This window comes from Geotrypetes seraphini, chromosome 2 (assembly GCF_902459505.1).
Source record: "Geotrypetes seraphini chromosome 2, aGeoSer1.1, whole genome shotgun sequence".
Taxonomy (NCBI): Eukaryota; Metazoa; Chordata; class Amphibia; order Gymnophiona; family Dermophiidae; genus Geotrypetes; species Geotrypetes seraphini.
In genome coordinates this window covers 11029771-11053274 of record NC_047085.1, presented here as the reverse complement: position 1 = coordinate 11053274, position 23504 = coordinate 11029771, and the positions used below count along the sequence as shown (strand labels likewise).

General features: G+C 44.2%; 1 protein-coding gene across 5 annotated transcripts in view; it reads left to right on the top strand.

Moving 5' to 3' along the window:
- OPLAH (5-oxoprolinase, ATP-hydrolysing) overlaps positions 1 to 23504 on the top strand; it is a 148900-nt gene that overhangs the window by 120557 nt on the left and 4839 nt on the right. For 4 of the 5 annotated variants that reach the window (XM_033933005.1, XM_033933002.1, XM_033933004.1 and 1 more), the window contains exons 21-26: positions 1810 to 1956; positions 3675 to 3809; positions 8299 to 8448; positions 12890 to 13047; positions 18103 to 18263; positions 22952 to 23049. In XM_033933005.1, coding sequence (XP_033788896.1) covers positions 1810 to 1956; positions 3675 to 3809; positions 8299 to 8448; positions 12890 to 13047; positions 18103 to 18263; positions 22952 to 23049 — 849 coding nt within the window. The remainder of the gene's footprint in view (positions 1 to 1809; positions 1957 to 3674; positions 3810 to 8298; positions 8449 to 12889; positions 13048 to 18102; positions 18264 to 22951; positions 23050 to 23504) is intronic. The other variant, XM_033933006.1, reaches the window with a different exon arrangement.

Here is a 23504-nt window from a genome sequence, read left to right as displayed (position 1 = left end):
AAAAATTATGATTCTAAATAATTCATCTTATCATATAAAATATAACCCTCCCCTTTTTTCATTTCTTATTTCCACATAATATACATTCCCCTCCCCATGCTAATATAACTATTACTAATGTGCTATGAAATCTGATCATTGGAATAGCGGGTCAATGGTTCCCAAATTTTCTTAAAATTATGAATATTTCCCTGTTGTAATGCTATTGTTTGTTTCATGAAAAAGAATTTCGATCACTGTTGCTTACAGCCATTTTAGAAAACAGCTAAAAACCTATCTTTTCTCCAAATACCTGACTAGCTGACTCATTCAAATAGACAATTATGTTTGGTAATGCGGTCTATAAGTGTAATGTTATGTTATATTTTATACCCTAGTCTAGTAGCCTAGGGTTAAGAGTGCTGCCTGGTTACTAATTACATACTTAGTTTCTATTGGATTGTGGCACTTGTGATTTTTGTTGATTGGATGGTATACATCCTGGCAATTGACTTCTCAATACTAAGGTCAATGATCCCTGAGAGTGAGTCCCCCTCCCTCCTAGGCTTGATTGTAGATTGTCAGCTATTTTCACCTGTGGTTAATGTCACTTTGGCCATGTCGTCCTGACCTGGAGTTATGTGGTTTGGTGACCCAAGAATTTCTTGGAAAGTCCCAGAACAGAATATCCAATGCTAGTCAGAGTCAACAGATGTTTGCCAGCTTCTAGGGCAAAGATGAAATTCTCTCCAAAACATGTTGTTTGTGCTGACAGGGAAATAGGTACTTTTTACACTGTTCATAAATCTTGTGTAAGTCCAATTCAGCAGCACAATGTCTCTCTTCTGAGGGTCTCATGAGGGTCTTCTCCCTCAATATAAATAAGAATAATATTGAAAAATGTTTCCTTTTGTGTTCAGTGCCCAATCTCCTGCACTGGAGCCACAGCAAGACCATTTCAGGATCATCATAACACTTATGTGTCCCTTTAGCTGGTACATATATTCTTGTCTCTGTTGCTGTTACGCTAATAATCAAGGCAGGAACTAAACTCTCTCTTATAGTCTCTATTATATTTGAATAACAGTTATCTTTTTCATTCCAGCCGTGGTGGCTCCGCAGAAATCCTCCACCTCGTGTTAATGTGTGTGAATAACTCCCCAACTCAGTCCTCAGTTTCGCCTCCTAGGCTTCTTCAGGAGGAGTGTCAGCTGAAAACAAATGAGTTACAGTAGAGTGAAAAATAAAACTAAACTGATCTAATGTGGGTTTATCTCTCTAATACTTTATCACTATCTGGGGTACACCACTTCTCGCCGTGGTTCACTGGGGACAGGGTGAGCCAATCCTGGTTGGCCCTCTTATGTGTATGGAATTTGTGTTTTTAAGAAAAACAGAATTACAACACCTCGGACACAGAGGCAAAATCATATGAATATAAGACTAGCTATACTTGGTCAGACCAAAGGCCCATCAAGCCCAGTATCCTGTGTCCACAGTAGCTAATGCAGGTCGCAAGGACCTGGCAGAAATCCAAATAGTAGCAGTATTCTCTGCCACCGATCCAGGGCAAGCATTGGCTTCCCTCATGTCTGTCTCGATAGCAGACTATAAACTTTTCCTCCAGGAACTTGTCCAAACCTTTTTTTAAACCCAGGTATCGGTTCACTCTGTCCCTGATAACCCGGAGCCCTTAATGCAGCAAAATGGAAAATGTGGGATGGCTTATGGATATGGAAGTCTGTTTACCTTTTCCAGAAGCAGACTTGTAAGGAGCCCCGTTCAGAGCGAGCCTGCTTACCTCCCTGACGCCATTTCTCCTCCTCGCAGGCAAATGCCGAGATTGCAGTCAGGGATATGCTGCGGGAATTTGCTGAACGCTGGCAGCAACAGACCGGCTCTTTGGAGGTGAAATCTGAAGATCACATGGATGATGGATCACCAATCAGGTTGCGGGTGCAGATCAACAAAGAAAAGGTGAGTTTGTCAAGGACTGTTGGGTTGGGGGTGAATGAAGCATGCTGAAGACTTGTGGGATGGCTGAACTCTGGATGGGGAGGTCATCCAGGAAAGAGATTAGGTCTTCTAGAGTTCAGTTGCTGTCTAAGACTTGGAAGAAACCCTTCCAGGGAAGTGAGGAGGTCGTCTGAGCTCTGCAGGTTTTCTAGGGCAGTGGTTCCCAACCCTGTCCTGGAGGAACACCAGGCCAATTGGGTTTTCAGGCTAGCCCTAATGAATATGCATGAAGCAAATTTGCATGCCTATCACTTCCGTCATATGCAAATCTCTCTCATGCATATTCATTAGGGCTAGCCTGAAAACCCGATTGGCCTGGTGTTCCTCCAGGACAGGGTTGGGAATCACTGTTCTAGGGGACTAGTTGACATTGCCTAAAACTTGTGTAAGGGAGTCAATAAGATGCTACCGTTCCCCCCTCACAGTGCCAGAGCCACCTTAATCTACATAGTCCTTCCCTAGGGGAAGTGACATGGGAAGGGTGGAGCCAGAGAAATAGGGTTACCAGATTTTGGGTGGTCTGGGTTAGACGCATTTGAAAGAGGATTGTTTTATTGACAATAGTACCATTCTTTATAGAAGGAAAGGGTATTTGAGGGTGTTCAAGGTTGCAGAGCCACTAAAAATCAAGGGGAAGCATACTGAGGAAAGAAGGTAAGAGTCTCGTCTTGGGCAATACTCCCTCTAAGACTTGGCTGGGTGCAGGCACATTTTTTTTTCCCGAGTGAGCGACAAGTTCAAAGAAATTCTTTTTGAATCGGCATCAAGTTCTGAAAACTAGGTTTGTGAGTGACCATTGTAAAATCTGTGAGTGGCACTCCTAGACTACTATGTTTCCCCCAAAATAAGCCCTAGCATCATTTTGGGGGTAGGTCTTAAAGAACATAAGAGCATAAGAATAGCCTTACTGGGTTGGACTAATGGTCCATCAAGCCCAGTAGCTTGTTCTCATGGTGGCCAATCCAGGTCACTAGTACTTGGCCAAAACCCAAGGAGTAGCAATATTCCATACTACCGATACAGGACAAGCAGTGGCTTCCCCCCATGTTTTTCTCAATAACAGACTATGGACTTTTCCTCCAGGAACTTGTCCAAACCTTTCTTAAAACCAGCTATGCTATCCACTATAAACCCTACCCCCAAAATAAGCCCTAGTTCCGGGATTTGCTGGCAGCAACTATTCAACCCACCCCACTGCCGCTGCCCCCACTGCGCAGCTGAACCCCTGCTGACCATCATTCCCTACCCACTAACCACGAGTGAGCCTTACCTTGATCCAAAGCAGCGTCAGGCCGACAGCACTCTAAACAGGTTGCTTGGCCTTGTCCGTCGGGGAATTCAATCTGCCCTGTTACTGATGACATCATCAAGCGGGACGTACCAAAATGAATATAAGACACTGTCTTATTTTTGTGGAAACACGGTAGATGGGCCATTTGGCCTTTATCTGCCATCATGTTTCTGTGTATGAGCAATTGCTCACGCTCTCCACTTAGAGGGACCGTAGGTCTTGGGTCTTTAATGAAACTGCTGAACTCTGGATGGGGAGAGCGAAGTTGGGCTGAATACAAGGCATACAATCTGGAGAAAAAGATTGAACGATGCCCCCGTCTGTACATCAGAGAAGGAGGGAGGTTTGATGGGTCCTCAATGCCGCTCTCCGTCTTTCTTTCTTGCAGGGCAGTGCATTGTTTGATTTCACCGGCACTGGTCCGGAGGTGATCGGCAACTGCAACGCCCCCCGCGCAATCGCTCTCTCAGCCCTTATCTATTGCTTACGTTGCATGGTGGGAAAGGACATCCCTCTGAACCAGGTAAGTGGACCTGTAGCTTTCTGTGCTTCTCCCCCCGGTGCACCCGGCTCCTCGTCATGCGGCCGTCTGCTAGAGAGGCAGTGTCTGGGATTCCCCCCCACCCACGGGAAACTCATCTGGTAGTGCAGACAGATAAAGGATCGATTTGCAGTAGTCGACAGGGACTGTGGGTGAAGGAGGCTGACCTCTCAAACGTGAGATGCCCTTAGGGTGATCTATGAGCCCTGTGCATTCAGGGTGGGCTGTTCTAGTTTTGCTTTTGTCCTGCCTCTGGTGCTGATTTATAGTTTTGCTTATTCTGTGGAATGTAATCCTACAAATCTTTACATGAGATCAGTCCTGAGAAGATGAATCCAGGGGTTAAGCACAGAATGGTATTTGCTCATTTTCTATGCGGTAAATTTTTTAAAGGGCAACTGAGCAGTGAAGTTAATTAGTTACTTTTGTTTGGAAGTAATAATTGAATATTCCCTAGTGTCCCTCAGACCAATCCTGAACTAGTGGGTTGTGTTCCAGCTAGCAGATGGAGACGGTGAGCCCTGCCTGACTTGGTAGGGGGGATACCTGGAGGATGCCACTCCTTTATCTCCTGCCTGTGTCAGATCATGGGTGTTGCAGTCTCTCACCCTCCCCCAGCCACATAAAATACTTTTAAACAAAATAAAAAAATATAAAAGACAGGAATTTGGGGGAAGAAGTTGCAGCAGCAAGCCATTGTTGAGCTCAGAGCAGCAGGGGGAAGCATCGGCTTGCCACTCTGCTAAAGACTTCAGGCAGGTAGGTAGCAAGCCAAGAGCAGCGTCTATAGATGCAGCCACAGGCCCAAAGACATCCTGCAATAGCGGCACCAGTGGCAGCTCCCTGTCACGCAGACAGAGCCGCTAATGGACGCTCCATTAGAGTAAGTGAAGTGCTGCTTCCGCTGTGACGGCTTCTGGAACGATGCTGAGCAGTGGAAGGTGGTGAGTTGCAAAGCCAGCACTTTGGCAGAGAGGCATCCTGAGACCTTTAAGAAGCACCTGGCTTTGGTAGATAAAGAGACGGGAACGGCCATTCAGGCTGTGTAGAGAAAGTGGAAGGCGCAGGAGCTGCATTTCTAGACTAGACTATTGCAATGCACTATATAAAGGAATAACCCAAAAAGAACTTGTACTATTGCCTTCTGGGCCAGAATGGTTTACATGAATTTATTCAGGTACTCAAGCATTTTGCACTGTCTGTCCCTGCGGGCTCATAATCTATCTAATGTACCTGGGGGCAATGGGGGAATTACATGACTTGCCCAGGGTCATAAGGAGCAGCCTGGGTTTGAACCCCCAACCTCAGAGTGCTGAGGCTGTAGCTTTAACTACTTCACCACGCTTTGTGTTTTCCTCTTTGCCGCTTCTGGATTGGGTGATGCAGAGGACAGGGACTATACTTGGGGCGGTCATCTTCGTAGTGCAGATTGACCCAGAAGGCAATAATACGCAGGCCTGGTGGTGTCAGGGGAAGGCATTTATCTCCCACAAAAGGCCTCATTCTAATGGACAATCTATGTTGGTTTTGTCTTACCACTTAGCTCTTGAGCAGTCATGTCTAAAGTGGCAAAGCTATGCAGAAGAAGTCATTATGACTTTGATCCAGCCCCATGAAAGGCCTACCTTCTTGATGTATACTTGAATCTGGAGAGTTCTAAGAGTCCTGGTGTATCCCATAGGTGTATTTGCCATTTCAGGCTTCAGTTTCTCATATTCTATCCCTTTTCAAGAAGGGCTTTAGAAAAGGTTGAGATATAAGTCAGCCAGAATAGGGAGGATCCAAGATGGCTGCCGCTATCTGTTGCTGATAAGACGCCAGAGAGTGTCTTTCCTAAACTCACCGAAAATGCCGAAGAGAAGAGGCAGGAGCGCTGGTGGAGCCTCCCAGCGCTCGAGCCCTGCAGTTCTAACAGTCGACGACATTTTCCGGCGTCTCCAAAGTGAGTCGAGTCGTTTGGGGAATCGCCCGTTGGGAGCGCCGGCTGATGGGAGTGTTTCGGCGGATATCCCTGGGCTGGACGTCACGCTGAGCCCCGACGTCAGGACGCCTCCCTTACAGCCACTGCCGCTGGGAGCCAGCTCTCCAAGGGATGAGAGCTTGTCCGAAGAGGCAGAGTTTTCGTCTCGAGAGGCCAGTGAAGTGGAGGGCTCGATGCAGGGAACAGCACAGGGGGAACTTCTCCCTGTAAAAGAACCAGCGACTGGAACAGCTGTGCTTAAGGGTTTACAAGGCACAGGGGAGGTAAAGCAATCGGATGAACTAATTAACAGTGCACCAATATTCTCCTTTACCCCTATCCGACCTCCAGAGGTTACACTGGAATCTTTATGGGACCTAGTATCTAGTCTGGGTAATTCCCTCAATCCCCAGATAAAGAACTTGGAAAAAGAAATAGAATTTCAGAAGGAAGAAATTAAAAATGTGAAACAGGATATTGTAGTTATAAAAACTGAGATACAAGAAGAAAAGAAGGACTTAAAAATGTTTAAGAGCAATCAAGATTTGATTGTGAAAGATAATCTTAGTTTGAGAAGAAAATTAGAAGCACTTGAAAACAATAGTCGGTTTAACAATTTACGCCTGATAAACTTTCCAAAGATTGCTTCAATTCCTCCAGGAGAAATGATAAAACGGTACTTCTTGGAAAATTTAAAAATTCCTGAGAGTTCATTGCCACCATTGTCAAGAGTGTATTATTTGCCTACTAAAAAAAATCAGGACTCTCAAAAAATAGATGACGATGGTAGTCCACAGGAAAATCTCTTGGACGTTACCGCTTTATTGGAACAATCTGATAGAGAGGTGGCTAGTCCAGCCACTCTCTTACTGACTGTAGCCTTGGCTCCGGACAGAGATTGGATTCTTAAACTTTACTTTAAAAATAGATCCAGAGATTTCCTTGGCTTCCATATTCAAGTTTTTCCTGATGTTTCGAGAGAAACACAGAAAAGAAGGAGGGAATTTTTATTGTTAAAACCAGGTGTGACCCAGATGGGGGGATTATTTTTTCTTAGATACCCTTGTAAGTGTGTAATAAGGTATAATTCCCTTAAATATATTTTCTTTGAACCGTCTCATTTGACTGCTTTCCTCTCCATGAAGCGCCTTGAAAAAGAGTAACATCGGCGTCTTAATTATTTAAGCTCTCTTTCAGCACAGATGACGTGTTTTGGTTAATTTTGTTATTGTATTAATTTCACTCCTAATTCCTGAATTTTGGATCCAGTATTGAGGACTAGTGTATGATTAAGTTGGAATTATTACCTTTTATGTAATTTTGGTTTATTTTCATTTTGAGAATAATCAAAGATATGTTTTCTTGATTGTACTTTTCTGTACAAGATGGTATGCTTGTTAAAATTTTAAAACTGTATAAATAAATAAAAAAAAAAAAAAAGTCAGCCAGAATAGATGTTCTGACTAAACAGCAAGCGAGTCCTCCAGACCAGTCCAGAGTTCACCCCTGTTATACTGTTTGCATTTGTATCCTTGTTCTGAGAGGAATCTGAGAAATATATGGTTCTTTCAAGTTCATGGTTGTGCTCTGGTTAGTTACCTGGGATTTTTTTCCCTTCTGGGGGTTTGGTGAATTGGTTTACCTATCTTGCTTTGTTGGCAAAGATACCAATAAGCAGAATTTGCAAGTTATTCTCTGTCACCATCTGCTGGTTGGTGGATGTATTGCACTGGTTCTGAACTAGTCTGGAGGACTCGTGGAAAGGAAATTAGCAGGTAAAACCCAATTGTTTCCTTCAAAATATTTATAGTTAGAATTCTTGCAATAAATTTTCTAGCTGTACATAAAACAAATTTTGCTATGGCCTTGACTGTGACACTAACCAGCCAAATTTACAGTAAGATTTAAGAGGGTTTAAACTGACTCGTATTCTGAGACACAACTAAAAAAAAAAAATACTCCACTCAAAGGAGAAACCCCAAAACCCCAAATTCTTTCACATCACATGTGCAAGAAAAAGTGGAGTTGGTGAGCTGGATATGAATAGGTTTATTAAAAATGTAAAACCTAAAATATAAAACAAATACAATAAATAATATCAAATAAATGCCGAAACTGATCGTCTCTGTTGGATAATGGTCCATATGGCAAATTGCCAAAGCTGATATTTGCAGTGCAATGTGAACATTTGCACCAGCTAGTCCCAAAATGTTTCTATTCTTTTATATTTTAGGTTTTATATTTTTAATAAACCTTTTGCACCTGTGGTATGGAAGAATTTTGGTTTCTGTGGTTTCTCATATTCTGAGACATTGGATTTGCTGCTTCCCCTTTAAATAGGTGCATCATTTTTTTTTAAGGTGACTGCTGTGGACTTGAGGATCAGTTCATTATTGAAAACCCTATTCAGGTGCTTCGAGTGATAATTGTCGCCTTGCCTTGCATTTGGGTCCAGTTGTACAGCCCAATCTCTATCTCACCATGTTGCCCTGTTCCTCGTTCCCATTTCAGGGTTGTTTGGTCCCTATCACAGTTGTTATTCCCAAGGGATCTATCTTGGATCCGTCCCCAGAAGCCGCTGTGGTGGGAGGCAACGTGCTGACGTCCCAGAGAATCGTGGATGTGATCTTCAAAGCTTTTGGGGTTTGTGCTGCATCACAGGTGAGGAAAAGGGGAAGGTGAGGTTTTAGAGAGGATCGCGTGAGAATATTTGAATCTTATTTGTCTTTGTTTGAGATGTATGTTTCTTTATTTCTTATGAGGGCTTCTCTCCAATTATTGTGGGATAAAGATGATTACTGTCATTTATTTGATTTCAGTTCTTTGTGTATGTTTTTCTCTCTTATTGCCTGCATTTTATTTTTATTGATGTATAATTTTAAAAGTTGATAAATATAAAAAAGAGAGAGAGAGAATGAAGAGAGAAAGTGGGGGACAAGGGAGGGCTAAGTGGAGGAGTGACACAGTGCTGGGGCTGGTGAATGGGAATACTATTTGACATTTTAAAATCGCTGCTGAACAAACACTGCTCTATGGTGGTGATATTTAATCAGGGATAATAATACTACCTGCCCCAGAGAGCTTACAATGTAAGCTTGTACCTGGCACAATGGAAGGTTATGTGACTTGTACAAGCTGACAAGATCCCTGGCTTCCCTGGTTCTCAGTGTGTTGCTGTAACCACTAGGGCACACCTAGTCCCATCAGGTTTTCAGGATATCCACAATGAATATGCATGAGAGAGATTTGCATGTGCTTCCTCAATTGCATACCATTTTTTTCTGTTGTTGTTCCTTCCAAGCCATCTTGGACAGAAAACATCCTTACCAATATATATCGTATATACTCGAGTATAAACTGGGATTTGTGGGCCAAAAAATTGGGCCAAAAATGACGGTCTAGGTTTATATTCGGGTCAGTACACCCCTCTCAGACTTATTGCAGGCCGCCACCAAGCTCTGCCCCCTGCCCTCCTTACTGCCTTGTCCGTCGTACATCCTTTGCCGATCCCTGGTGGTCCAAAGGTGCAGTGGGCAGGAGAGAGCTTTCCACACTCCTTCCCCGCTGCTAACCCGGTCGGTGGCTGCCCTGAGTTCTGGTTCTTCAGCTGCTGAGTGGCACCAAGCAAGAGTGCATGTTGGCGCTGCTGCTCAGCGCTGAATGGCTTCCTGACTGGCTCTCGTGAATTGTCACGGCAGCAACCGACTGACCGGGTTAGCAGCGGGGCAGGAGTGCAGAAAGCTCGCTCCTGCCTGCTGCACCTCTGGGCCACCAGGGATCGGCAGAGGAGATACGACAGACAGGGCAGGGAGAGGAGGGGGGTGCAGGGTGCAAAGCCTGACAGGGGATGGAAGGAGGGAAGGAAGGGGGCTGGGTGCAGAGCCTGACAAGGCACTTGAATATTAAGCCGCCTGACTTATATTTGAGTCAACCATTTTTCCTCCTTTTGGGGGTGAAATGGGGGTCTCGACTTATATTCGGGTGGACTTATATTCAAGTATATATGGTAAGTTGAAACTAAAAACCTTTCTGTTTAAGGAAGCATATGCTATCTAAGAAGATCTGATCACTATCAGGACAGAACATTTGTTTTACCCCCCTTCCCCCTATTTGTGTGGCCTTTTTTCTTTTGTGAATATTGTATTTTTCAAACCCCCACCCCCCCTATTTGTCTCCGGTCATTGTCTCTCTTTGTGCATTCCTGTAATGATTCTATTTTTTTTTTGTTGTTGTTGTTGTTTTTTTAATTCCCTGTTTAAATATACAGTACAACCTTGGTTTGCAAGTGTTTTGCAAGACAAGCAAAACATTTTATTAAATTTTAACTTGATATACAAGCAAATTCTTGCAATATGAGTACATACAGTATACATCACATCATCACAACAGCCGATGGCTCTTCTCTCTCTGACGCTGCGGGAGTTTAGTGACTGTTCTAAATGAGCGAGGACCTGCAATACAAGTACGTATAGTATTTGGTATTAAAGTTTTGGGGTTGTGGAATGAATCGTCTTGAGTTTCCATTATTTCTTATGGGGAAATTCGCTTTGATATACGAGTGTTTTGGATTACAAGCCTGTTTTCGGAATGAATTATGCTCGTAAACCAAGGTTTTACTGTATATGCTTTTTTTTTTTCAAATTTATTGTAAACCGCTTAGACGTTATGATAGACGATATATCTAATAAATAATAAACTTGAAATTTGAAACATACAGATCTAACTCCTAAACATTGACTGTACACTTCCCCCTCCCCATTCGCAGTTTCCGCACTCGCGATTTCACATAATCACAATTTTTTTGGGGGGAGGGGGAAAAAAAACAAACCCATATTTTTGCCTTCCCCCGTCATCCTGGCCTTACTTGGTGGTCTAGCGGGCTTTCGGGGCAGGAGCGATCTTCCTGCGCTCCTGCCTCGTGTAGATCGCCAATAGGAAATGGCTGTGGGGAGTTCCCGTCGTAGTCTTGAGAGCCCCGAAAGCCTGCTAGACCACCAGGTAAGGCCGGGATGCCGGGGGGAAGGCAGGAGGGAGGCGGGGGTGGGTCAGAGCTGGATATTCGCGGTATTTCCCTATTCGCGGTCCGGCTCTGCCCTTATCCCCCGCGAATAACGAGGGAGATATGTAGATATCCTGAAAACTCGATGGGACTAGGTGTGTCAAGTTTCAAGTTTATTAATTCTTTTGATTAATCGCTTAATCATGGTTCTAAGCGATGAACAATTTAAAATACATACAAAGGGGAACAATACAAAACAATACAATACAAAGGGTCTCCCATACGAGGAAAGACTGAGCAAATTGCAGCTCTACACTCTTGAAGAGCGTAGGGAGAGGGGAGACATGATTGAGACATTTAAGTACATCACGGGATGGGCAGAGGTGGAAGATGATATCTTTCTTCTCAGGGGACCCTCGACCACAAGGGGACATCCGCTCAAGCTCAGGGGAGGGAAGTTTCGTGGAGACACCAGGAAATACTTCTTCACGGAGAGAGTGATCGAGCATTGGAACAAGCTTCCAGTGCAGGTGGTCGAGGCACGCAGCATCCCAGACTTCAAGAACAAATGGGATACCCATGTGGGATCCCTACGAGGTCATGCCAAGGATAGGGTCACTAGGACTTAAATGAGCGGGTCAGTAGAGTGACAGTATAATTACAATTATACTTAAGGGGGTCAGTAGACTTAAAAGGGTGGGTAAATAGTGTGGGCAGACTTGATGGGCTATATGGCCCTTATCTGCCGTCATCTTTCTATGTTTCTATGTTTCTAAACTTAAGACAATGCAATAGGTTAAAAATTAACTCATCAAATTCATAACATAAGGTAAAAAAGGGATAATGAAATACAATTTAATATAGGAAAGTAGAATAAAAAAGGAAAGGTACATAAGGGAACAAAAAATAAAAGCATATTAATAGGATAAAATCAATCAATGACCTGGGTCCCGAGGACTGGCCCACTTGTCTATACAGTATATACTGGGGCTGTATTGGGGTGATAAAGAACCTTCTGGAACAAGAACTTGAGGCACAAATGTCAAGTGAGTTTAGGGTTACCAGATTTTTCTCCCCCCCAGATGACATCCGTCCATACGCGGATGCTACGCAACGATGTGTGTGCGTGAAGTCACCGTGTTGCGTCCACACATGCGCGGTTGCCCTATTCCGATGCAATTTTGATGGGAAGCTTTTCAAAACCCCGACAAAGTGGCAGGTTTTGAAAAGCCGTCTGGACCCCCCCTCCCCCCCCTCCGGACATGTCCTCGAAAAGGGACGTCTGGTAACCCTAAGTGAGTTTGAATGAGGTGACGCTGAACACAGGAACATTCGTTAGTCCTGGTCTAGAGTAGAGGTCTGCATGGGAACAGGGATCGCGGGAATCCCCCTATAACCCACGGGACTCCCACGGGGACGGAAGGCTTTGGAAGCAGGGTTCGTATATATAATATAATGGACACGTCAGCCTTAGTAATAGAGGGGGGTTTATAAGTGAATTACCTGAACAGAAAACAAAAAAAGGGTTCCACCAAAGAGATTCCACAAGCAAAACAGCAAAAGAAACTGTGGAATTGATGATCCTGTCAGAAGTAATTGCTGCTTTTTATGGGGACGGGCGGGGATGGAGGTAATTCCTTGCGGGGATGGGTGGGGACGGAGAGGATCCTGACGGTGACGGGTGGGGACGGAGAGGATCCTGGTGGGGTCGGAGAGGATCCTGGCGGGGACGGGTGGGGACAGAGAGGATCCTGGCGGGATGGGTGGGATTTCTGTCCCCATGCAACTCTCTAGTCTAGATCAGGGTTTCTCAACTCAGTCCTGGAGTCCCCTCTTGCCAGTCAGGTTTTTAGGATATCCACAATGAATATGCAAGAAAGACATTTGCATATAATGGAGGCAGTGCATGCAAATGAAGTTCATGCATATTCATTGTGGATATCCTGAAAACCTGACTGGCAAAGGGGGAGGGACCCCAGGACTGAGCTGTGATGCTGCCCTGCTTTTCTCTCCTTAGCTCGTTTCCTCTTTGCTGAGTCTCTGGGGCACTGTTAATTCTACTTCCTGTCTGGGCAGCCACTGACACCCTGCTCTTTGCCATAGGGCTGCATGAACAACATCACTTTCGGCAACGATCGGGTTGGTTACTATGAAACAGTGGCTGGAGGTGCCGGGGCAGGACCCCACTGGCACGGGCGGAGTGGCATTCACACTCACATGACCAACACACGGATCACGGACCCCGAGATCCTGGAGAAACGGTACCCAAATACTCGCTGACATCTTGAAGGCTGTGTGTAATCTGTTGAGTGTGTGACATGCGACTTCATTCTCACTTTTACTTTGATACATTTTTTTGCTTTTTCAGCTGATGGTCAAGGCAGCTTAAAGTATTAAAATTCGGGTCAAATAAGCCCCTTCTCCCAAGAGTTTACAATCGAAGTGGATACCTGAGGCCAAAATGGGAGAAAAAAGGTTTTTTTCATTGTCACCAGAGGTTTTAGTGGGGGGAGTGCCATTTTAATCCTCGCTTCTCAGCCCATTGCTGCAACTTCCAGGCCACAGGGTCTCAATCCAGTCCTCAGGATATATGCAGCCAGAATACCCACAATGAGCATGCATGAGAGAGATTTGCATATGCAAATTTATCTCTTGCATATTCATTGTGGATATCTTGAAAACCTGATTGATTTTGTGTGTCGTTGAGAGAACCCTCCGCTCTCTTGGCCATTCTTGAACCCTTGGAAATCAAGGATGCATTCCTAGAAACAGAGAATTCCTGAAGGCAGATAAAGACCATATAGCCCAGTGGTCTCAAACTCAAACCCTTTGCAGGGCCACATTTTGAATTTGTAGGTACATGGAGGGCTGCAAAAAAAATAGTTAATATCTTATTAAAGAAATAACAATTTTGCATGAGGTAAAACTCTTTATAGTTTATAAATCTTTCCTTTTGGCTAAGTCTTAATAATAATATTGTCATTTATAGCTGAAGAGACATATAATCAAGAAACTTTTATTTTACTTTTGTGATTACGATAAACATACCGAGGGCCTCAAAATAGTACCTGGGGGGCCGCATGTGGCCCCCGGGCCGCGAGTTTGAGACCACTGATATAGCCTATCTACTATCCCCTTCTCTTCCTTAGAGATCCAACATACCTGTCCCAAGCTTTCTTGAATTCAGATACACTTTTTCTCTCCGCCTCCTCCACTGGGAGGCCACTCCATGAATTCACCGCTCTTTCTGTGAAGAAGTATTTCCTCCAGTTGCTTCAGAGTCTTTCCCTGTATCCTATGATTCCTGTACAGAGCTGTGATCCTGGAGACCTGAGATTCATTCCTTATCCTCCCTGCCTTGCATGAGCTGGAGTACAATGCTGCACTGTGTACGTTATGCTTCTTGATACAAAGGGGTCAGTTTTCAAAAGTGTAATCCTGGATTAGATATGGATTAAAAGAAGGATTTCGGTATGTAGCTTGGTTGAATAAATACAAAAATGTAATTCAAGCTCCCGTACTCAGAGATGGAGGAGGCTTTAGTGGGGGAGGGGGTGCTATGACCCTACATGCAGAATTTTCCGTGTCCAATTCTTAACCTGTTTGCCTGTAATGCATGATTTAAGTTTAGTAAATCGCACAACAAAAAAAGCGAGAACAATCTCAGGAGGAATGATCAAACAATAAAGGAGTGAGGATGGAACTGTACACATCAACCAGAGATAAAATGAATATTTCTTAAAAAGTCTATATCAAATCTCAAGCTCAGTCTGTGTTGCAGACCTGACACGGTCCGTGTTTTGGCATTGAAACCTGCCTCGGGGGTAAAAAAGTATCCAGTAGATGGCAGTCTTGTATTTGTCGATGATTGCTAAACTTTGTAAATGTTCTTGTGACAAAAACCCTCCAGGGAGAATGTCGCTGGAATTGAACCCCTGCGAATTTCGGGGGAGTACTAAAGTCCTTAAACCTCGCCCTGTAAGTGGGCTTCACCTGCATTCTGCCTCAGATCAGTCTATATTTGGAGACTTCTCTGTCTCTCAGATAAGCTGAAAAAAATACGTAAGAAAGTACAGTCTGGCCTTAGGGCTAGATTCACTAATCGGACCTACCGATCCGGGTCCGGGGGGGGGCTGATTCATGACACGTCCTCATGCAAATGAGGACGATTGGAATCATGCCCCCAACTGACTGCAGGGATTGCTGAATAGTGATCCTGACGCATGCACAGACCATCTGTAAATGCAGAGCAGCAACCTTTTTTTTTACTTCTCTTTTTTTTTAATGAGCTTTTCTTAATGGGGCTCTTCTCCCTGGAAAAGCGGAGACTTAGAGGGGACATGATAGAAACCTACAAGATCATGAAGGGCATAGAGAGAGTAGAGAGGGACAGATTCTTCAAACTTTCAGAACATAAAAGAACAAGAGGGCATTTGGAAAAGCTGAAAGGGGACAGATTCAAAATGAATGCTAGGAAGTTTTTCTTTACCCAGCGTGTTGTGGACACCTGGAATGCGCTTCCAGAGGGCGTAATAGGGCAGAGTACGGTACTGGGGTTCAAGAAAGGATTGGACAATTTCCTACTGGAAAAAGGGATAGAGGGGTATAGATAGAGGGCTTCTGCACAGGTCCTAGACCTGTTGGGCCACCGCGTGGGCGGACTGCTGGGCACGATGGACCTCTGGTCTGACCCAGTGGAGGCATTTCTTATGTTCTTATGAGCCCATGGTTTTAACCTGCTTTAAACCCACGGGTTAAAAACACAGGCTTGCAGTGCGGGGAAGGGCAGGAGAGTCGGGGCGGCAAGAGGAGGAGATTCGGGGTGGCAGGAGAGATTCAGGGTGGCAAGTCGGGGTGGCAGGAGAGATTTGGGGCGAGAGCAGGGCGGCAAGTCAGCACAGGAGAGCAGGAGATGCAGTCGGAAAGCAGTGAGCAATTGGTCCTCAGCAGTCGCTTCTTTTGTTGATCGGCCAGCCCAGTCGGTGTTCCAGATTTGTTTAGTGAATCGCTGCCTGCCTACATTTGAATGCCGTTCCCCCTCATTTGCATGCACAGATCGGATTGGGTCAGAGGAAAATCGGGTCGCAAAGGGGTCGCTAAGTGGTTGGGACTTGATCGGTGGGCTTAGTGAAACGAGATAGCGGAAACATTCCGACAAATTTGTAACCTATCCTTGAAAACTGGGGAGATTCCGGAGGACTGGAAAATTGCAAACATCACACCTATCTTCAAAAAGGGATCGAGGGGTGACCCGGGGAACTACAGGCCGGTAAGCTTGACTTCAGTTCCAGGCAAGATGGTAGAAGCACTGATAAAAGACAGCATCTGTGAGCACATAGAAAAAAATGGACAACCGAAAGCGAGCCAGCATGGTTCTGCAAAGGAAGATCATGCCAAACAAACTTACTACACTTCTTTGAAGGGATAAACAGCCAGATGGACAAAGGGGAACCCATAGACATCATTTATCTCGACTTCTAAAAAGCCTTTGACAAGGTACCTCATGAGCGGCTACTTAGGAAGTTGTGGAACCACGGGGTGGAAGGGGACATATACAGATGGATTAAACACTGGTTGGCAGGCAGAAAGCAAAGGGTTGGTGTGAAGGGCCACTACTCGGACTGGAGGAGGATCACGAGTGGTGTCCCGCAGGGGTCGGTGCTCGGACCGCTGCTGTTCAATGTGTTTATAAACGACCTAGAAACGGGGACAAAGTGTGAAGTCATAAAATTTGCTGATGACACGAAACTATGTAGCAGGGTTAGAACCGCTGAAGATTGTGAAGACCTACAAAGGGACCTAAACAAACTAGAAGAGTGGGCAAAAAAATGGCAAATGAGCTTCAGTATAGAGAAATGCAAGGTCATGCATATAGGGAAAAAGAATCCGATGTTCAGCTACAAAATGGGGGGATCAGTGCTAGGGGAAAGTACCCTTGAAAAAGACCTGGGTGTGCTGGTGGACACAACAATGAAATCAACGGCACAATGCACGGCAGCCTTAAAGAAAGCAAACCGAATGTTGGGTGTTATTAAGAAGGGTATTACAACAAGGACGAAGGAAGTCATCCTGCCGCTGTATCGCGCTATAGTGCACCCACATCTGGAGTACTGTGTCCAGTATTGGTCACCGCACCTCAAGAAAGACATGGCGATACTTGAGAGGGTTCAGAGAAGAGCGACGAAAATGATAAAAAGTATGGAAAACCTTTCATACGCAGACAGGTTAGAAAGGCTGGGGCTCTTCTCCATGGAAAAGTGGAGACTCAGAGGAGACATGATAGAGACTTTCAAGATCATGAAAGGCATAGAGAAGGTAGAAAGGGACAGATTCTTCAGCCTATTGAGAACCACAAGAACAAGGGGGCACTCGGAGAAATTGAAAGGGGACGGGTTTAGAACCAATGCTAGGAAATTCTTTTTCACTCAGAGGGTGGTGGATACCTGGAATGCACTTCCGGAGGTTGTGATAGGACAGAGTACATTAAGGGGATTCAAAGAGGGATTGGATAAATTCCTGAAGGGTACGGGGATTGAGGGATACAGATAGAGGGATACAGATAGAGGTAGAGATAGGTTATGAAAGGGTTTTAGACAAGGATCACCTTATGGGCCGCCGCGGGAACAGACTGCTGGGCGCGATGAACCTCTGGTCTGACCCAGCGGAGGCAGCTTCTTATGTTCTTATTGACAAGAAAGAAAATTATCAGGTAAATCTTTCTACTAAATTTCTGGGGAATCGGTGATTGTATATTGATGTACTACTACTATGAATTATTTCTGTAGTGCTACCAGACGCACGCAGCGCTGTACTTAATGTTGTCAGATTTATATTTTTTCTGTTTATGTACAGCTCGACACTTTGGTAAGCCGCTGTGAACTATAAGTCTCAGCAGGCTATAAATAAAGTTTTATGTTATGTTTATGTTATAGTTAAGAGGCCGACCAAAATCATTGTTTTCTGTTTCAGCCAAAACTGAACCTGTGACCAAATTTTGTCACTTGGTTTAGACTTAAACAGCATCCATAAACTAAACCGTTCTACACCACCTCCCTCCCCCCAATCCAGAGCATCTCACCTCCAAGGTAAGGCTCTCCCCAGAACCCCCCACTGCCTGTAAGGCCAGATCCCCCACCTCAGGGATTACCTTAAGATCATTGGTGGTATAGTGGGGGCAGGAGTAATCTGTACTCCCCCCTACCCCTTTTGGCTCAGTTGTTAACATAGCTGTTGGGATTTTGAGCCTGTTATTGCTTGCCCTGGAGAAGCTAATGTGAACCTAGGCACTGACTTGGACAACTCTTTGTCTTCCTCAGGTATCCCGTCATCCTGAAGTGCTTCCAGCTTAACCCTGGCACAGGCGGAAAAGGGTATTTCTGTGGAGGGGATGGAGTTATCCGGGAGTTGCAGTTCCGAGAAGAGGTCATTCTCTCTGTCTTGACAGAGCGACGGGCATTTCGTCCTTATGGACTGAAGGGTAAGCACTTCATAATTCCTAGCTCCTTTCCTGTACCCTTCTCCTGTTGCCTCCCTCAGTCCAACATATTTGTTCCCCTCCCTTCTCCAAGCTGCTGCCTCCTTCTCCTGCCTTGGTGTGTCTAATCCTCTTCCTATTGCTTTATGGATATGGATAAATCCCCTATTTGTTCAGTTATAGCAGCATGACAGTACAGAGGGCTAATTCATACCTGGGCAACTAGTAGGAGTATCTTCAGCTCCCCCCCCCCCAGATAAATAATAACATCAGCATTGGAAATGACTAACCTATGTCGATTAAAGTACCATCATAACATATTCTAACAAATTCTACCCAGTTGGAAGACTGGGCATCCAAGTGACAGATTAAATTTAATATGGACAAATGCAAAGTGATGCATATTGGGAAGAATAAAACAAATCACAGTTAATGGATGCTAGGGTCCACCTTGGGGGTTAGCGCCAAGAAAAGGATCTGGGTGTCATCGTAGACAATACGATGAAATCTTCCACCCAATGTGTGGCGGCAGCAGTCAAAAAAGCAAACAGGATGCTAGGAATTATTTTAAAAGGTATGGTTAACAAGACTAAGAATGTTATAATGCCCCTGTATCACTCCATGGTACTGTGTTCAATTCTGGTCTCCTTATCTCAAGAAAGATAGAGCGGCAGGAAAAAAAAGATAGAGTGGCACTAGAAAAGGCGTATGAGGAAAGACTAAAAATGTTACGGCTCGTCAGCTTAGAAAAGAGATGGCTGAGGGGAGATAGGATTGAAGTCTACAAAATCCTGAGTGGAGTAGAACGGGTACAAGTGGATCGATTTTTCACTCCGTCAAAAATTACAAAGACTAGGGGACACTCGATGAAGTTACAGGGAAATACTTGTAAAACCAACTGGAGGAAATATTTTTTCACTTAGAGAATAGTTAAGCTCTGAAACGTGTTGCCAGAGGTTGTGGTAAGAGCGGATAACGTAGCTGGTTTTAAGAAGGGTTTGGACAATTTCCTGGAGGAAAAGTCCATAGTCGATTATTGAGAAAGACGTGGAGGAAGCCACTGCTTGCCCTGGATCGGTAGCATGGAATGTTGCTACTCTTTGGGTTTTGGTACTAGGGACCTGGATTGGTCACCATGAGAACAAGCTACTGGGCTTAATGAACCATTGGTCTGACCCAATAAGGCTATTCTTATGTTCTTATATATAATGGATCTTCAGTATGCTATTATGAGCCATTTGTGTACTTATTGATATAGCCACCAAATTCCTAGGATCACATTTGAACTTAATCACGATCTTATATATATAATATTTTTTTTTTTTTAACAATATATTAACTTCTAAATGATATAGCAGTACAAAATCACTTCTCTGTTCTTTAAATCATTGTGAGGGTCCCCTCTCCCAACATGTCCATGTTTCACTATATCTTCCTCAGGGTCAAGGTTCGCCACTTAATTATAAAGTTCTACAAAAGAACATATTCAACATCAAACCACGCCCTCTTGGGGCATTCCAGGCGAGTAAAAGTCTTTTCCGTCGTTTGGGATAGCCTTCTGCCATCCGGGCTTCCCATAAAGTTGCAGTGTTTAAAAATGGTCCAAAGAAACTGTAAAACTTGCTCCAATATGAACTTGTAGGCTGCGCTCCAGGAGGACCCGCGCAATGAGCCAGTGTAGCTGAGATCAGGCCCAAACTATGCTGACTGTCACCAATGTATGCGATTGAAAGTAGATCACAAATAGTAAAACATATTAGGAAGCAAATTTATCTCAGATAACGGTCGTTTATTATAGTCGGAGAGTGTTTTAATGCATGCGGAAATCAATGATTGATGCCTTTTCATATGAATGAAATTAGCTAGAGTCCTCATCCTCATTGTCACCTTCAAACAGTCCAGAATTTTCTGACCGCTGTCAAGCATAGGATGAGTTCATTTATCTTATCTTCTGACTAGATTTACGACAAACGAACATAATTAGACCTACATCTTTTGTTTGTTTGTCCAGTTAATACATCTATTACTAGGTCCGTTGGGTAGGCAGATTTTATGTAAGTTTCTTACACTAGTTGCATCGTTTGAAGTTTTTGGAAGACCTGCCTCCCCCTGAAAAAACAACAAAGCATCTTATAGTCTGGAAAATATGAGGAAGTTCAAACCACATGTAATTATATATATTCTATAAAAGGTATATCCCATGTTGGAAAACTAGGGACATCCCTCCCCTTTAGAATCACTGAGCTCTGGAACAACCTTACATCCCCCCTCCGAAACTCGAGCTCCCTCCAACTCCTCTGAAAACATCTGAAAACTTGGCTTTTCTCAAAAATGTAACATCCCCCCCTCTCTGGTACCCTAATACCCCATTTATCTTCCTTACAGTTAATCCTATAACCCTCCTTTGGAGTTCCTTTCTACCTTAACCCTGTAAACCGTGCTGAGCTCTACGATTGTGGAGAAGATGCGGTATACAAACCTAAGGTTTAGTGTAGTTTAGTTTAATTACAAGCCCTGGTCTACTCCCATTCTCGCTCAATGTGCCAAGCCTGCGAAATCTTTCATTTTGGAAAGAACATAGGCCTTAATACAGTATACTACTTTTCTGTGGTCACATTCAAAGTGGGTTACATATTATATACAGGTATTCTGAGGCAAGGAGATAACTCTCCAAACGAAAATCAGACTTGTTCACGCACTCATTTTCTCAGTGGTCAGTTAACAGATGCGAAAGCTGGACACTACGGAAACAAGACAGAAAGAAGATTGACTCATTTTAGCTTTGCTGTTGGAGAAGGGTTTTAGGTGTGCCGTGGGCTGCCAGAAAAACTAACGAATTGATTCTGGAAGAGATCCAACCGGCTATGTTACTCAAAGCCCAAACGATGAAGTTATGATGATCTTCTAATCTAATCTAAACCTTAAGTTTATATACCGCATCATCTCCACGAATATGAAGCTCGACACGGTTTACAAGAACTTAAAATATAGATAGAGAAGGAAAAGGTTTACATGAACTTATATGTAGAAGGGAAGAAAAAGGGGGGAGGATAGAATTACAATTTGGTGAAAAGCCAAGTTTTCAGTTGTTTGCGGAATAATTGGAGGGAGTCCAGGTTCCGCAGCGGGATGGTGAGGTCGTTCCAAAGTCCTGTGATTTTGAAGAGAAGGGATTTTCCCAGTTTACCTGCATAGTGTAGAGAGGGGAAGAATAGAGAGGGGAAGGCAAGTTTATACCTTTGGGCGGTTCTGGAGGAGTCGAGACTTGAGGATTTGTAAGATAGTGGAATAAAGGGAGGTAGGATGCCGTGAATGATCTTAAAAGCCAGGCAGGAACATTTGAAATGGATTCTGGAGATCATTGGGAGCCAATGAAGTTTGGCAAGGAGTGGGGAGACATGGTCAGATTTGCGTTTTGTAAAGATCAATTTGGCTGCAGTATTCTGGATTAGCTGGAGTCTTTGAAGACTTTTTTTTGATAGGCTTAAGTAGATGGCATTGCAGTAATCTAGTTTGGAGAGGATGATGGATTGGACAAAATGTTGTTGGCGGAAGTAGGATCTTACTTTTCTCAGCATGTGGAGGTTGAAGAAACATGATTTTGCCAAGGAGTTGAGGTGGTCATTGAGGGAGAGAGAAGAATCGATAATGATGCCAAGGACCTTGCATGAGAATTCAAGCTGCAGAAGAGAGATCACTGGAGGAGGACATTATGTTTGGGAAGATTGAAGGAACCAGGCCAAGAGGGCGACCTGTAATTAGATGGCTGGACACGTTGAAAACAGCCATGGGGATGATGCTGGAGGACCTTTCCGGACTAGCACAAACCGATTTTTTTTTAGATCTGCAATTCATCAAGTCGCTAGGATTCGACCACGAGTCGACGGCTCCTAACTGCAATAACTTAATTTGCATCTGCTGCCTTACCAAACTTTGCAGGGATCTTTGATTTGCGCAGGTGGCCTAAATCTTTGTCTTTCACAGCTTCCGCAGCAGGTTTTGAGTCACGGATTCAAGTTGGCAATAGGTTCAAGCCCTTGACCAGGTAATAGCTCTGAAAACGCAGTGGTCTGTGTCGGATGCCTGAGCTTGTTCCCTAAATTACAGTAACACACTAAAACACCAGTTGAATTTCCAGCCACTCATTGGCCCCTAAAGTCGATAACAGAATCCCAAGTTTCCAAAGAAACAGCTTTGAGGTGCCAGTGGATATCCTCTTCCCTTATGTGCCCTCTACATAATGACTTAAATAACAGTCCCCTAGCATGTTTTCTGCTAAATGCTCTCTTGCCTAAGACTGCTGGCTCTTAAAAAGTTAGCTTGCTAAATCCTTTTTCGGTTTGGTTAAGAAAGCCTTTCTATTTTTTTTTTCCAGTCTGTTAATTTCTCTGTGTTTTGTGAGGTCGTTAAGCTACTTTTATTAATCTGGTCAGAAGAACCTTTTGGTGCACAGATTTCTGAAGAGGGCTAATGGTCTTTATCTTCCCCCATGTTATACCTCGTCTGCAGGTTCACCTTATGGATTCACTTCTCTCTTGGGTTCGCCCCTCACTTGCTTGCAGGCTTTTTCCAAGTTTTTTTTGGTTTTTTTTTAATATGTGTCTTTGTCTAAACCTCTTATCCATTCTCTTACCAGCTTCTGATTGCTTTATGGTGATCTAACTTTAGGATCCTTCCTTCTATTTTCTTAGGGGGAGAGGATGGGACTCCAGGCCTAAATCTTCTGACCCGTAGAAATGGGCGAACCATCAACTTAGGAGGAAAGACATCAGTTCTCATCCACCCTGGGGTAAGAAGTTTTCCTTTTTGTGCCCGTTACTTTCAGGACGGCTCTATAACTGGGCGCATGCAGTTTTGCGCATTTGTCTGGAATGGTGGTCATGGGTCATTCATTTGATATACCACTTTTGTGATACAATGAAAGAGGTTTACATATTACATAAAGGTGCTTTTCTCTGTCTCTTGGGGTGCACAGTCTAAGGTTTTCTGTGCCTATGGGCTCACTTTCTTCACTCTCTTGTTTATTCCTCATCTGTGGTCTCTCTCTCTCTCTCTCTGTCTGTCTGTGTCTCTGTCTCTCTCTCTCCGTGTCGCTGTCTTTCTCTCGCTCTCTGTCTCTCTCTCTGTCTCTGTCTCTCTCTGTGACTCTGTCTCTCTCTCTGCATGTGTGTCTCTCTCTATGTCTGTCTGTGTGTCTCTCTGTGCTCTGTCTCTCTCTGCATGTGTATGTGTCTCTCTCTCTCT